General features: G+C 43.0%; 1 protein-coding gene and 1 long non-coding RNA gene across 3 annotated transcripts in view; one reads left to right on the top strand and one right to left on the bottom strand.

The window, feature by feature from the left end:
• The window catches only part of TNR (tenascin R), a 440,410-nt gene that overhangs the window by 61,420 nt on the left and 362,703 nt on the right, over positions 1–16,287 (bottom strand). The window contains exons 5-8 of one of the 2 annotated variants that reach the window (XM_002760337.6): positions 14,360–14,623; positions 11,350–11,465; positions 8,867–9,017; positions 3,507–3,776 (exon numbers count right to left, since the gene is read on the bottom strand). In XM_002760337.6, coding sequence (XP_002760383.3) covers positions 3,507–3,776; positions 8,867–9,017; positions 11,350–11,465; positions 14,360–14,623 — 801 coding nt within the window. The remainder of the gene's footprint in view (positions 1–3,506; positions 3,777–8,866; positions 9,018–11,349; positions 11,466–14,359; positions 14,624–16,287) is intronic. The other variant, XM_017966077.4, reaches the window with a different exon arrangement.
• LOC144580254 (uncharacterized) lies at positions 8,955–9,649 on the top strand. Its single transcript, XR_013529501.1, has 2 exons — positions 8,955–9,093; positions 9,606–9,649. It is a non-coding gene; the product is annotated as an uncharacterized LOC144580254 (long non-coding RNA).

Genomic DNA, 16,287 nt, shown 5'->3' with positions numbered 1-16,287 from the left:
GTAATTCATGTGAACCAGGATCTTGTCTCTCTGTGTATTCTGTAAACTCAGTGCCTAGAATAGTGCTTGGCACGTGGTATGTGTTTGATAAACACAAATCAGGTTTTAGAAAAGTCTTGTTAAATATTTCAGCTGTGGGGCATTGAGAATGCTTAGGGTGAGAAGGTGCAGAAAAACAGGATAGCTTTGACTGAGAGTGCTGGTCTTGTATGAGCAGGAAGCCCCACTCTGCTATTTGCAGCCAGATTCTTAGCTGAGGTGGCAAGTGCCATCCAGATTGAAATTGTGGAAGAATTTCCTGAAGAGTCCGAGAGAAGCATCACTACCAAGCAGGTAGGGGCTCGAGCTGTTGGGACTTGGATATTCCTATTAGTTTCCCAGGGCTGCCATAACAGAGTACTACACACTGGGTGTCTTAAGTAATAGAAATTATTGTCTCACAGACTCAAGATCAAGGTGTCAGTGGGGTTGCTTCCTTCTGGGTGAGAATCTGTTGCATGCCTCTCGTAGCTGCTAGTGATTTGCTGGTGATCTTTGGCGTTTCTTGGCTTGTGGAAGACACATCCCAATTGCAGCCTTCATTTTCACCATGGTGTTCTTCTTGTGGGTATGTCTGTCTCTGTGCCCAATTTCCCCTTTCTATAAGGACATAGTCATATTGGATTAGGGCCCACTCTAATGACCTCATTTTAACTTGATTATTTGCAAAAACCCTATATCCAAATAAGGTCACATTCACAGATACGGGATCGGGACTTCGACATCTTTTTAGGGAACATGATTCAACCTGTAATAGCCATAAAGAGAGATCTGGGGCATTCAAGTCAAAACAGCGGCCTCTGGTTGACCAGATGCCCTGGTGGCTGTGCTTGGAACCCTGAGGGATCTGCTTAAAGAGAAGACCTCCAGAGGAGAGAAATGGTCCCAGGAGTTCCCTCCTGAGGGCAACTGAAACCAGAGCTGCTGAGGGCAGGGAGGGGTTTTGGAGATTGGCTTCTTGGTTTTCTGGGCTGGCTTCTCTCCAATCACAGGCCATGGTGCACTTTGTTCAGGATTCTTTCCTTTTTCAGAACAGCTCTAAACTCAAGCAAATATCCTAGTCACCATGCAGGAAGCAAATCTCCGTTTTAATTGCCTGTGCAATTAGTGCACTCCTAGTGTCAGAGTCATCACCTGGAAAAGCACTTTGGTTAATTTGAATTTAAGCGGAGCTCTGATATGACTGAGGGCTTCATCGTGAGGGGCTGGATACCCTCTCATCATTCAACTGGCACCTGCCAACCCAGGCCTGGAGAATCTGTCTGCAGTGCTGTTTGCATCTCCTCATCCCTTCTTTCCCCTCACCCTCCTCCAGCAGAGGGGAGCATATTTGACTTGCAGGCTGAGGCTGTATTAAGAAGTCAGCTGGCTGACAGCTGCCAATCCACCAGGCAACCGGAAACAGAAAACCATGTAACAATGAACTGCAACTCAGGGGGAGCTCCTAGGAGGCAGAATGTAATTGTCTTGATTGGAATTTTCCTGGGCCGCCAGCCAATCCTGCTTCCATCTTGTCGACCTGAACATCAAGAATTTGTTTTTCACCATGCTGCTCAAGAGCTCTCTTCTCTTTTTTTGCCTCTTCAAACTCCTTTTCGGAGCAGAGCATAAAGAAACCACTTTTCAAACAAAACTATCTTGAAATTAAGAAAAGGATGCAGGGCTCATGGCCCACAGAAGATACCACCCCCCTGAGCAAGTGGTATTGTAGGGGTGGGAAGTGAGAGCCGACCTAGAATTAACCAAGAAGGGACACAAGCATCTTTGGTTCAGTGAGGAAGCAGAAGGGAAGAGAAGTAGACAGAATTTAGTTCATTGTTTCCAAGTGCACGTTTGGTCACTTGGGATTCCAAGATATGTTCGGTACAAATCCCACTGGGCACCCCCTGGGTGAGAGGATGGGATCTGGCCCAGGGGCTGGAGAGAAAACCTAAAAGGGTCTTTTTCAGAATCAAACCCACCTTCTCCATTTTGTCAAAGTCTGCACTTGCTCCTTTTTAAGGGACAAGCTCTTTCCTGCTCTTGATGTTTCCTTCCTGTTATAAGACTCTTGTCTCTCTTTTGCTGGAGAAAATAAGCTTATCTAAATGCTGAGTTTTGCAGTAGGGCCTGGGCATTACCCTTCTGTTCCCTCTCTTGTGGGACAGGTTGTTCCAAGGGTTCAGGCCTCTACTTGTTCCTTCATGCTGTCTTAACCTGGGTAGTCCCCCAACTTCTGCCATATGGAGAGACTTGCCCAGGTCCACAGTGGCTATTCAGTTTGCAAACCCATCTGGTCATGACACTAAGCTACATGCTGCAATCTAGGGGACAGTTTGGTGTCTATCTGTTTCACTCTTTGCCTTATTTATCAATGGAGTTTAAAGCCAGTGGAACACAGAGCTATTACTTATTTATTGAATCTTTTTGAAGTCTCTGGACTCATTCCATTCTGTAGCAGGCTCTTATGCCACAATCCAAGGTAGAATTCTTGAGTTAGTGGTTCTTTGACTTAACCCCATGTGAAGATGCTGATTCTTAGACCTTATAGATGTTATCAGTTTTCTTTGATCCCTGGGTCAACTGGAAGTTGGCAGAGATATTATTTGACATGTGACCACCCCAAGGCAAAGAGGGTGAGACTGAGAATGCGGATGGCAGACACAATCACTAATCTGATCACGGTGCTTTATTGACCCAATAAAGGGTGCCAGGAAGCCCGTCCTTTGGATGGTGCCTGTCCTACTTGCCCACTAGCTGGCCAGACTGATGGGCACTGAGAGAGTCAGGGAGCAAGTCACCCAAGGTCTGGCCTTTCCCAGGTGTTGGCAAAGCCCCTTAAGAATCCCAGTGGCCTTGGTAATGCAGGGGTGGCTGGTCATCACAGCAACGCAGGTTTTCCATGGGCTTTATTAACTTCCTGTCGGTGGGAGTCAGACTCATATTAGCTTTACTGCTAGTGCTTACAAATGTCATGGTGAGTCACAGAATTTGTCAGAAGGTCTGCTTAGAGTTGTACAGGTTGGGCTTAGCGCAATGCCAGCGCACACCATCATGGTGGTGTAGTCATTGTAGATGTATAGAATTGTGATGACAATTTCCAGCACATGGTAAGGATGTGCCTTGAGAAAGAGACACCTTTCCTGAATTCTCACAAAATTGCCATTTGGAGTAGCAATATGGATGCTTACATGTGTTCAAGGCAAACTTGTCATTTTACAAACGGGAAACCTGAGGCGCATAGTGGGGAAGGATTTCTATCAAGCACAGATGGGCCGGCAGTAGAGGTAGCCTGAGAAGTTAGTCCTCCTCTCCTAGTGACGGCGCTCTGCTTTTCCTCTGTGCTGAAAACCTCTCGCAGTGTCTGTGACAAGCCCGACGCTCTGGCACACCTCCCTCATTCCCAATACCCCTTTTGCTCTGACGACACCACCGGCTGGCTCCACCCCTTTCCCTCCTTGTGCCTCTCTCCTCCACCGCAGCTGTACCTGTTGTGAACTGAGTGGTGGCAGAATCGCTCTCGTTGGTCCCGCGGACGGCGCTGACTGACACCTCATAGCGGGAGCCAGGCCGCAGGGCCTGCACCGAGTACTGGCTCAGGGGAGGCTGCAGCCGGAAGGTGGTCCTCCCGCCTTCCCCGCCCACCAGGCCGTATTTCAAGAGAATGAAATCGACTTTGGCTCGAGGGGGGATCCACTCCACAAAAGCCACGGTATCGGAGACATCTCGAACCAGGATCTGCGTGGGGCCGTCAATGACTAAGAAGGATCAAACAGAAAAAAAAGTTTGAGTGAGAAATAAGCCTTGGGCGTCAGCTTTCCCCTCCTTACGGAAATCTGGTCAATCAGAGAGAGGATGGGTATTATTATTGCATTTTACAGATGAGGAAAATGAAGGCCCTTTCTGAGAATCTAATCTTGGTCTAATTCTTCTTTTACCAGGCTGTAGTTTTCAGGTGACGGCACTGCTCAGTCTGGGCAGGGAGGGGCGCTTGCTAGATTGAAAGAGTCGGCCCTGTTTCTTTCTGGAGGTCATGGGACAGGGAATTGAGAATTGGGTTTCTGGCATGTGTCTGCCACTCAGCTGTCACCTTCGTTGAGCCCTGAGGAGAGATCTAGGAAATGACCAGCCCATCTAAACATCCGAGACTCCCAGCTTGGTTGCCAAAGAGGTCATCATGAGTATTCAAAAGATGTCCCTGTTCAGCCACTCCAATAGCCCAGTCAACACAGCTGCTAAGACTGTTTAAAAACCCAAAAGACATTTGCGTTTGTGTACATGAAACACGCCTTCTCGGTAAACTTGCTCCTCTGGTTAAAAGGATAAAAGGACCCCGGCTTTGGAACAGCCTCTTAACGGGTATTTTTCTCCACCTGTTCTTGCATATTTCTACCAGAAGGGGGTTGCAGTCACCTCTCCCAGGTTCTCCAGTCTATGACCCTCATAAGCCCTGGCCTCCGGCATTGTGCAGGTCACAGCAACACCTGGAAAGCTGGTTGGTTTCCTGGAGGGCCCACCACCTGTGGTTCCAACACCCACTTGAGGTTCTGTTCATACTGAATCAGATAATGGGGAGGTGAGGGAATGCAGAAGGAGAAAGAAAAAGAAACATCCAAGTGAGGAGAATAGGAAATTGTCTTCTCAACTCTCATGGGATGTCTGCATGGCCAACACACTCTTGCCTCCATGTTTTTATTTATTATTGAGACTATACCTTTCTAGCTGGAGATGATTATTAACATTCATATTTTTTAAGGACTTGGAACTAAAACCAGAACTCTGGTTCTCTAATTAGCCTGTGCTGAACCATGCAGAGCCAGAGCTGGTGCGGCCATTCTCTACCATTCTAATACTGATATAGAAAACATTTGATCTGGAGAAAAGGGAAAACTGGGAGAAAGGGAGAGAGAGAAAGAGAAAGAGAGAGAGAAGCGAGTGACCATGCAGAGCTTCTGGAAACATATATGGAATAACTTGATTGCTGATGCTCCATTTTCTGGTGCAAGTCTTTTATGAGGCCCAGATGCATTTCTGGCCCTGGGGTTCCCATGAGATACTCTATGTCCTTCCAATAAATTCTCTATTTTGCTTTAGCTAGTTTAAGTAAGTATCTCTTCCTTGTTACTAGAGAGTTTGGACTAAGACTTGTTTCTAAATGGTCGACACTGGTCCACCACCTGCTCTGTTTCCAGAATGAAGTTTCTCCCTCAGGACTGTCTTAAGCGGACTTTGAGTCTCTCAGTTTTTCAAGGTTGAGCCTTTCTGGGCACCCTTCCCTCTTTCTGGGTCTTAGCCTAGTCCTGTCTTCTCTTAAGCTGCTTAGGACTCTTGGTCCAGCACCAGCTAAAATGAAAATAACCAGACCACTTGGGTGCCACCTGGTTTGGAGTTAAAATGAAGTCCTGATTTTCATATTTGAGGTACTAATGTGATTTAACAGAACATATCCAGTTTCTTTTCAGCATGCTACACTTGGTGGTTTTAGATAACTTAGGCCTTTCACATTTATTTTAACTTAATTATGAAATGGGGGAAGTGGCCTCCTAGCTGCCTGCCATGTAAGCATGATACCTGAAACATAGTAGACATTCAGTAAATGAATGCTGAGTAAATGGAATGAATGAATGATCCTCTTTATCCATGAGAAAGGGGAAGCATTTCAATAAACTGGGGTTTTTTAGGAAAAAAAAAAAAAAGGTGTCAGGGAAATGCACCTGACCACAGAAGGCGTTTGTCCTTCAACTCTTTAAAGCCAGAAAACCCTAATCATAATGGATTGAACATATTAGAATGTGATTATGTAGCACAGCGGTCTTTAGCTGCAGGAGGTCTTGTAATTTGCATTCACAAAATGGCCTGCCTAGAAGAAGGCAGCCTGGGTGCCTGATGAGGACACAGAGCTTCACAGTAGGGGGTTGGTGTAGGTCTGACCTTAGCAGAAGGAAATAATTAAACAATCGTTTCCTAAAAACAGCACACAGAATTGGGAGCCAACCATCTTTGTTGCAGCCACTCTCGGATTCTGCCCTTTGGTAGGCCACTTGGTAGCAATGTTCCATTCCAGTCAAGGAGGGATCAACTTGCTCTCAGCTTTGCTCCTAATTTCTAAACAAGCACAAGCCCTGCTCAAAAAAGTAAACTGGAATAAATGTTTTTCCATTTCTTCATGACTCTGTAGATGAAGCCAAAGTATTAAGGACATATTTTCTTAAACGAAAATAATTCTGCCTAGCTTTACCACAAATTTTTAGATCTGGAATTTTAATTTTAATCTTAAGGAACTGCCAAACCAAAAAATACTGCAAATGTTAAGAATGTGGTTTGACTGTAAGACTAAGGCAAGGTTGGACTACCTTCTCTACGTTCTCTCAATATTCAAGGAGAAAAACATTCCTCAACTGCAGTATTTTCTATCCTCTTATGAACCATCTTCTCCTCTTAGCCTTTTGTCTTTTACTAATATTTTCTTAATATCAAATTACAGGAGTAGCTTGGGCACCCTGAAACATTTCATATCAGAAGAGGAGAAGCTGCACATGCTATTCTTGGGCTCATCACAGGACACCCCAAAGTTTGGCACCTTGGTGTGCTAAGTACTTTGAATTAAAGGGGATTGAAAGAGCCTCAGAAACAGCCCCGGAAGCAAGGTCAGTCCTCCCATCCCCTGACCCTCCTTCTGCCTTTGAGGTGATTTACAGAAACCGGAATTCTGCTTCCTCAAGGCGGGTAATAGGAACTAGAACTCCTCTTCCCCAAAGCAAGTCATAAAACCTAGAAAGGTCACTTTCTCCCTCCTCCCTTCTTCCTTGAGGACCCTCATTCCAGTAGGGTCCTGCCCCATAGAGGAGGCAGAGAAGGAATGCTTCACAGAGAGGCCAAGAAGAATCTGAGCAGACAGGCCTTGCTGGGTCTCTCCCTTGGACTATTACCATTAGCTTATAGCTGTTTGTCGGATTACATTTCTACATGGCTGTCCATTCTTCCTACAACCTAAGCATAAAAACAGACAGTTTCCCCCAGGTCTTTGGATCTTCATTTCTGAAGGCTCCTGAGTCACATGAATCTTTGATTCAATAAATTACAAAAACTTAGCTGGGCATAGTGGTATGTGCCTATAATCTCAGCTACTCAGGAGGCTGAGGCAGGAGAATAGCTTGAACCCAGGAGGTAGAGGTTGCAGTGAGCTGAGATCATGCCACTGCACTCCAGCCTGGGCGCCAGAGCAAGACTTCGTCTCGAAATAAGTAAGTAAGTAAGTAAGTAATGCTTTCTCTTGTTAACCTGTGTTTTGTGATAGAAGTGTTGTTGTGATGCTTGTATGATGGGTGAGCAAGGACATCACACCTTTCTGCTCCACATCATCAAATGTCAACTCTTCATGTTCTAGCATAACCTTGGGGCACAGAGCTGTGGAAAAACCCCAGCCACTGGCCTTCTGGAGGGATTCCTACAGGTTATGGGGTTTCTTCTAAAGCATACTATTTGGATCAGAACAATGGTTTGAAAGCTTTCTGGGTGGTAAACTTTTTTTTTAAAAGGACAAAATCTTAAATGGATGTACAAAATATAAAACAGATCAAAGTAGAGCCGCCCTGGTTGGAGGGATGGAAGAGGGAGGAATTAGAGGTCTGGCTCCCTGCTGGATCCTGTTCTCCAGGTACTGCCATAGAACCCTGGTGCATGGATGGAACACAAGCTACTGCCACAGTTGTTCCGAACCAACGTTTGCTAAACTGAGCTTAAGCCTCAGCACCTGATGCTGTTTGTTTGGATTCAGTAGCAGAGGATGAATCACTAATCTATAAACGTGGTCTCATTACATTGCATTGTGGTTTCCATTTCTGGCCACCTTGGCCTTTTGTCCTGGACTTAAAACTGGCTTTCTAATATGTCAATTTCTGTTTATGAAAAACACATAAAGCTGTACCAATAGTCACCTATCTCAGTTTCTGTTATTGACAGGGCAAGTTGCTTAGCCTCTGAGTTTCAGCTCCATCAACAATAAAATGAGAACAAAAAATTATGCCAGATGCTGCTTATAACTTTGGAGATATTCTTGGTGAGGACACACATTTATACATCACAATAGCTCATTTACAGCATTGAAATTGAACATCCTTTGTTAGCTAAGGAAACAATAAGGCAAAATATGACAATTAATGAATCAATCCTGGAAGTATAATGATCTTGAATGAGGTGAACTGTGGGGATGAAATTATAATAGACTTAAGCCATCACCTTGAACAATGACCCAACCCATACCTACTGATTTCTGAATGACTCGTTTCCTACCACTTTTGCTTCTGAGTATGTTCTCTGAGTATATGTGTGTATACCAAGTATTGAGCACTCACTGTCATCGGCACAGAGCTGATCGCTGTGTGTGCTTTATCTAATTCCATCCTCATATTAACTTAATGAAGGAGGTATTCTTGTTTATCATAAATTATTCTTGCTTATCTGGTAAAATAAATTGAGGTTTGGGAAGGTTCAGATGACTTTCTCCAAATATCATCATAGGTAAGCGTGGGTCAGCTCTTGCTGCTTCCAAAGCTCATGACACCAGGGGCTGACAAATGGGGCTCTTAATAAGATCAGAAGGAATACAATGGAAATATTACAAAAGAATTGTCTCCATGGAGCACTCTCCCAGATGTCAGTGCTTGTAAGGATGAGTAATAAGGAAGATGATAAGCTAAGGATCTGGTAGAGTAACTCCATCGCAGGTACCAGAATTGTCCCAGCTCTGGGAGGAATTCTGCACCTCTTTTGTCTCTCCACTCCTGTGGGTTCTTTTCCCTGAGTGACCTAGTAGGTAGCTATAGGGAGAAGGGTTGGAGGCACTCACCTGTGGAGACGCTGGCCGAGGTAGGGGGGCTCCGGGCCTGTTCTTTCAGAGCTACCACATTGACAATGTATTCCTCCCCAGGCTTCAGCCCTGTCTGGTTAAAGGATGTAACATCACTGGGGACCTGAGCAATCACTCCTCCTTCATTGTTCTGGACAGTGGGGAGAAGCAGAGAAAGCAAAGGAGAAAAGTCACTGGGAGAGAAATCTGATGAGAGAAAGATAAAGGTATGGAACACTAACTGTGGGTTGTGAATTTAAAATGGGGCTATTTCTATTTCCTCCTTGCTGACAGCTGAGTGTCTGGGGCCAGAAAAAACTCCCCATAGACTCCATAAGAATGATACCACTCTATGAGGATTTGGCAAATGGAGAATCAATTCTTAAGAACATTTCTTTGGCCTCTCCTGAGTTTGCTGAATTTGCCAATAAAAATTAGTCCTGAGGTGGTGCAGATTGGCTCTTGCCAAAGATCAAATGTTGGATGGTTATAGTTAACATTCATCAGAGCTTTTTGGCATTTACTGTAATGACCATGCCCTCGGCTATTTAGAAGAGGATAGTCATGTGTGTTTGTGTGTAAACATCTTTATATACACACACAACACATTTCAAACTAAGACATTCCTAGATAATTGTTTATAAACCAGAGCTAATATTTTGCTATATCTGGAGTTTCTTATGATGTTACATTCAGTGTGAATCTGTCAATGTCTTGTTTCCTCTTCACTATAAATTAGGACTCTATGACACAACCAAATATGAAGTACAAAGAAAGGAAAAAGGAAGCTTAGAAAAAGATAACACAAAGAGAAGGAGGAGGCAATTTGGTAGAAGAGGAAATGAGAAAGAGTAAGATTTGATCCAGAATTTATTATCTATCTTTCTATCTTATCTTTCCCTCTCTCTTTTTCTCTCCATATACTTTCTATGTCCTTAGAAATGGAAGAAACAAGAGAGCCTTTTTGGGGGGCCCTGCCATTCTCCCCTATTCTGTGGCCTCTATTTATGGTACTCAGGGTGTTTTATGTATAATTTATAGCCATACTCTCATAAATCAGTGTGACAAATGCCCGCCAGTGGTCTCAACCTACAAGTCACAACAGTTATTAAACCACGTGGCCATGCATTTGGCCTTGGCATTCCCTGGTCAGGCTCTCTTTTAATTAGAGTTAGTTTTGCATATTGGATATATGTAACAGGAGAGCCTGGCATAATTTTTTCTTCTGAGCAACAAGGTGGCATGATTGTTTCAATTGTTACATAACTCAGTTTCCTGCTGTACTTTATTTATCACTGTAACTCAGATAAGACATATTTGTATAGATGTCTGTGTAGACATATTTACCTTGCTGTGATGTGACTGTGGTACGACTGTATCCACATAAGAGAATGGAGCATCCAGGTTTAGTGAACAGAGCCCCAGGATAGGAGGTGGAGACCCAGGTACTCATTTTAAGCCTGTCACCCAACTAGCTGTATGATGTCCTTCAAGTTTTCTGAATTGTAGACTCTATAAACTAAAGTAAACTAGAGGTAAAATGAGGGGTCGTACCCTGTGAACTTGAAGGTCTTTTGTAACTCCAACAGTTCATGGCTCTAAGAATTTTGAAGTAAAAGGATGGTGAAATCATAGTCTTCCTAGCCAAAAACGTGTCATCTGTCATTAAGTCTGTTGAATGGCTGAAAAAATGCTCTTCGACATTGAAGAATAAAGACAGAGGGAAGGAGTATGATTGAACTTTATATCCTCATGAGTGGTATACTTAGAGAGGACATTCGTAGGGTCAACAAATTCTGGAAATCTAGAGCCAGGCATGCACCTCTGGCAATTTGGAAAAGTTAGTTTCACAATTAAGAAAATAAATAAAATACTGCTTTAAAGAGTAGAAAGGAATCTTAGGATACTTTAAAAGTCATAGGCTAATAATATAATTTATAAAAAATGTTGCTAAATTAAGAGGTTACAACTTTATTATGAATAGTCCAGGAGAGCCAAGGTGTTTTCGTGTTATGCCTGTAACCTTTAGAGATTGATGCCATGGAAGCTGACTTTTCTTTGGTGCATCTCTCTGCACAGAACGAAGCTTTTGGCTGATTATGTGACTGATTCAGTTTGGCTCTTCTTATGTCCTAAAGAGAAGCCCCAATTTTTTGAGGGTCTGATTTTCATACTTACTAAAACCATGGCTCAACAGACCCCAAAGTTATCTCAGCAGAGAGCTGGAGCTGGTGGCTGCTTCCTGCATCCTCTATTCTGCAAGGTCAGGGTGCCATTCTCAGGGTTACTCTTGTCAGTGGGTCCTTCCCACGTATTTGTCACAGAAATGTTCTGTATTCCAGACACCCACAACATGCCGTTTTGTGTCTTTAATGGCATGGAGAGAGATATTGGGTAGTGCTTTCCTTGCTGCCCCTGATTCCAAGCTAGAGGTACAAAAACTTCAAATAAGTCTGTTTGGCAGTCTAACAGGTGAGTGTTACCTTTGGAATGAAGCTGATTTCCCACCCATCGAAGGAAAATGAGAAGGGCTCCCACTGCACCTCCACGGTGGTCTCTGTGATTGTCTTAAATTGTAGCCCTTGAGGAGTGGAGAGATCTGAAACACAGCAATGCAGGTGACAATGTCATGGCTAACCCTTGGGACAGAGAGCATTGCCTGGTGCTTTGTCTTGATGGACGCCCTCCACGCCATGGGTGTGGTGGTGTCTGGTGGACAATCCCAATCTTACTCCAGACACAGTGAGTCCCAGGTGCAGGATCAGCCTGCTCCATTATGGCCCTAGTGCTCGGTGTTGATAGAATATGTGGGTTAACTTAAACACAATCTATATAAACAATGTTAATGCTTTTTATTACATTACTAGCTTACTCTTAAAATGCAGAAATCACTTTCCTTATCTTACTAATGTGGTAGATCTTGGCATTTCATGTGTAATATAGTGCCTTTTTCAGAGGACTTGGGCAGTATCTTTAGAAGCTTTACAGGATTCCTGGGAGGCACTATGATGGCTTCTATCAGTGTGCTCATTGTGCATACAGGAAAAGGGAGGCACCAATCGGAGCAAACCAATTTCAGGATTAATGCTACAGTGATTTCCTTGATTGTCTGATGTACATTGAGAGTATTTTGTTTAGCTCAAATTGCTAAGTCTAGGATGGTCTAAATTTTTCATTTCATGTATTTCCCTCTTTTCCTTCCACCACCCCTTCTCCCCCAACCACACAGACACATACACATGCGTAGGTTTTGTGAGATGGAAGTGCGCTTGTCCTAATGGAGTTCCAGTTATCAGCCCTGAAATATGACAGCATGACTTTTCTCAGTTCTCCAGGAAGCCTGCTCCCATTTTAGCTTTGCCTCTCATGGGCTATTCCCATTGGAAAAAGGACAGATTTTCTCATCCTTCCTGTTTGGAAGCATTCTCATGCTTTTTGGTTGGAAAGCAGGATTGACTGTGAACGCACTGAAGGTGTGTCAGGTGGTTTACATGATTTTGTCCTTGTCACCTGGGAGTGTGCCTGAGGGGATGCCCTGAATTGGCATAATAAATGCCACAAGAGATGGAAACCTCATCACTGCGCGTGCATGTGGATCAGAGAGGAGATGCTTGGGAGTCACGCCAGGCACTTAGGGCAGTGACTCATCCCAGAGCAAGGTGGGGAAAGCAGCAGATGGTGACCTGCCTCTCTGCACAATCATTGCAGACATTTAAGACCAGTTCTTAGGCACCAGAGGAATTCTTTCTTAAAAAGGTCCAATATAGCTCACACCTGTAATCCCAGCACTTTGGGAGGCTGAGGCAGGCAGATCACGAGGTTGGGAGATCAAGATCATCTTGGCTAATACAGTGAAACCCCATCTCTACTAAAAATACAAAATATTAGCTGGGCGTGGTGGCAGGTGCCTGTAGTCCCAGCTACTTGGGAGGCTGAGGCAGGAGAATCACGTGAACCCAGAAGGCAGAGGTTGCAGTGAGCCAAGATTACGCTACTGCACTCCAGCCTGGGTGACAGAGGCTCTGTCTCAAAAAAATAAAAATCAATACAAAAAAAAGTTAAATGTAAGCAGAGATAATTATAGGCATATTAACGGATTCAGCACTACTCATCTCATAGCGGAGTCCAAAATTATAACAGAATGTCTGTCACCTGAAAAACAAGGGGACAAGATGACTTCTTAAATTCCTTCCCCTCTGCCTGTCTCTGTCCTTGCATTCTTCAAAGTGCAATTTAGTGCTGGAGCTTCCACGAAGATTTCAGGGCTTTTTCTACCTTGACTTTTTCTGTTTCTGAACTTTCATGGCATTTGTTACCCAAATACCATCTTACCTACACAAAATGGGCTCAAATCTCTTACCCCTTATCTGGTCGTAAGTCCCAATTCCTGGCCCAGGGGCTTTCTGAATTCTAGAAGGCTTTTGTTTTCATGTTTACTTCTTGTTCTATTTCTTGTTATTGCCAGAAATCTCTGTATCACTCATACCTCGTCTCCTCTGAATGTTCTTTTCTCTCTTCCCAGAATTTAATCAGATACAGCCCTTTTTCTTGATCTCTCCGAAGACTTTCCACATAAGGCATACAGGCATTTGTGTTCATGCAGGTTTTGCAGTAGACTTGGGGTAATGAGAACTTCTCTTGCCTAAATTCCTCTGCCTGGCTCTTGAAATCATAAAACAGGCTTATTTTATCAATTTAAGAATTCAGAGGGGTGTAAGGAAAAATATGATAATTTTCTCTCTTATTCTACTCTTTGATACAGTGTTAATAACTGGTATGTAATCTTTTATATTTCTCTATGCTTTAAAATATACAAAATATAGATACATACCCACAGAAGTTTCCTGTTATGTATTTAAAAGCTGTTCATTTCTTATGGAGAGAAGTTTAGCTTGTTTTCTGTCTCCATCTCTCTCTCTCTCTCCCCTGTGAATCCTTCTAAACTATGCTTAGGGCTTCAACTTTTATAACTAAAATGAACTATTAAGATATTTCACTAAATAAAAGATCTGGAGGAAATTATGCCACTTCTCTATCAGGAGAACGGGATGTTATCAGCTGTGGTTTTAAATAAGATTTTTTTCTCGCTTTGCTGTACACTTGGTCGAGAACATACCATTTTGGCACTTGCTTCTATTTCATATCTCCTTGTTCTGCATCCCTAACTAGATTCAATGTCTGTAGATGTCTGATACTTTCCTTCTAATCAGAGTCTAGCTTATAACAAGTCAATACTCAATAATTAAAGTACTTTTTGTACTTTTGGTTCTATAATTTATAAAAGCTGCCTGAATTTGGAAACTCTCTTATTCAGAAGTGCCTTTCTAATGATGTACCCTTTCTAAATGGGTCACATCTGTAGCCCTTCCCCTCAAGGGCAATGACTATTCCAGGCATCCCTGAAGAATTAAGAAAAGACGCTACTATCATGAATGCCCATGATCTCATGTAGGAGAAAAGAAAAATGAAGCAGGACGGGGAAATGGTACGTACGGGTGGCCACCTTGGCAGTGATGGGAAGGCTGAGGATGTTGCTAATGACAGCGTAGACGCTGATGTTGTAGGTGAGACCTGGCTCCAGCTCCGTGATGGTGACACCACTCCAATCTCCAGGCACCCGCTGCTGGAGCTGGAGGCCCCCCAGGGCCGTCGGCTGGTAAGAGATCACATATTCCGTCACTGCCATCGGCCCGTCCCATTCCAGCTCAATGGACCTGTCGCTGATACCAGCCACTCGCAAGTCCTCTGGAGGGGCAACTACCGGGAGGCAATACACAGATAGCATGAGCTCAGAGGATTGCCTTCCCCATCCTGGACTCAACTTTCTTCCTCACATCTCACCCCCATGCCATGTCTATATGTTCTGCTGGGCTCAATGGCTGTAAGTGATTTGTAACTTTTTTTTTGAGCAGGCTCTTGTCTTTTTGGTGCTTAGTACCCCAATTTCCATAAGATCATAAACTAGTCGTGCACTGGAGCCAGCTGCTACTGGCTTGCAAAAGCTGATTTTTAAATTTTCAGGACCATTTCAAGACTGTTGTTGAATACAGCCATTATTAAAGATTCAATTTTAGGATCTAACAATTAAGTAAATTACATTAAAAACAAAGGTAATAGATACTCAAAATTTATCACTTTCAAATCATTTGACTACATTTTAATATTATCTATACCTTTAAGATGATTTATGTGTGCTCTATCTGTCTGGTGGAAATATTCTGATTGTACTTTACTACACATCTGTTTCCAGCTCCATATTTAGTGACGTCATGTTGGTAATTGAAATTGGCCATGGAGATAGTATTTACATCATGGAAACTGGCAAATGCTGCACAACAGGGCTTTTAAAATTTTTTCCTTTAGAGAGCGAGGTTGTTAGATATTTAACAGCACACCACTGGCCAAAATTTTTGGTGGTTTAATAAGTTATTGTCATCAGATTACCCTGGGAGCCAATATCTGACTCGGCAAGTGGAAATAAAAACTATTTTCTGATTATCTTGCAAATTATGAGAAGCCAAAACAGTAAGTCCTGGATACCATGGCTTGAGGAAGACACTCAACATCCCATTATTTTAGAATTTTCCCTTTTAAAAGAAGACCACTTATGCTCTGAAAGAAATCTAGCTTGTGTTAAACTAATTTTTATTGGCCGCGATCTTGGAGATGATGATAAAGAAACATTCTTGAGGACTTTGCTTTTCTTTCTTGTCTGATTTCTCAAATGCTGCTTGGAGTCACCAAAGGTTAAAACACATTGGTATAACCTTTTGTGTATCATTGTCTTGGAAAATGAAGATTCACCAGTGTTGTGGCCATTAAATAATTAAGCCTTTAAGAAACTAGGAGGCTACCTCCAGTGTGTCTGTAATTAGACCTGCCCATAGATTAAATCAAAGATCAGGCCAATATTTAAATGGTTGTTATTAACTTATAAATGTATATGTAGTGGAGGATTCGATTAGTTGAAGAGTTGTCATAGGTTTTGAATTTCTCCCCTTAATCTCACCCTTCACCTTAACAAGCAGATAATCTGTGACCAGCTGTGTTTTGCAGGACCATGTGAGTGGAGAGTGCTGTCTCCTCATTGTACTCACATATGCACCCTCAAAACCTCAGCAAATGCAGACACCAGGAGCCCTTTAACAGATCCAGATTCACAGGATAGAATCAGCAGCATATATATGCACTGTTGGACATTTGCTTCAATTACTTCTGCCCAAAACCATTAATTGAATAAAACAGTCTAGAAAGCAGAGCTTCCTTGAGGATGGCAAATGTTGACCAAACCAAAAATTTTAAAAATGTTTATTTAAAGTTTATAAAGCTAAAGAAGTGTAAATGAAATTTAAACCTTCAAATGATGCTTTATAAACTGGATCACCTATAGTTCTGACCTTATTAAACTTTTGAATTTCACT

Source organism: Callithrix jacchus, chromosome 18 (genome assembly GCF_049354715.1).
Source record: "Callithrix jacchus isolate 240 chromosome 18, calJac240_pri, whole genome shotgun sequence".
Lineage (NCBI taxonomy): Eukaryota > Metazoa > Chordata > Mammalia > Primates > Cebidae > Callithrix > Callithrix jacchus.
The sequence above is the reverse complement of the archived record's forward strand: the minus strand, read 5'-3'. Positions and strand labels throughout refer to the sequence as shown.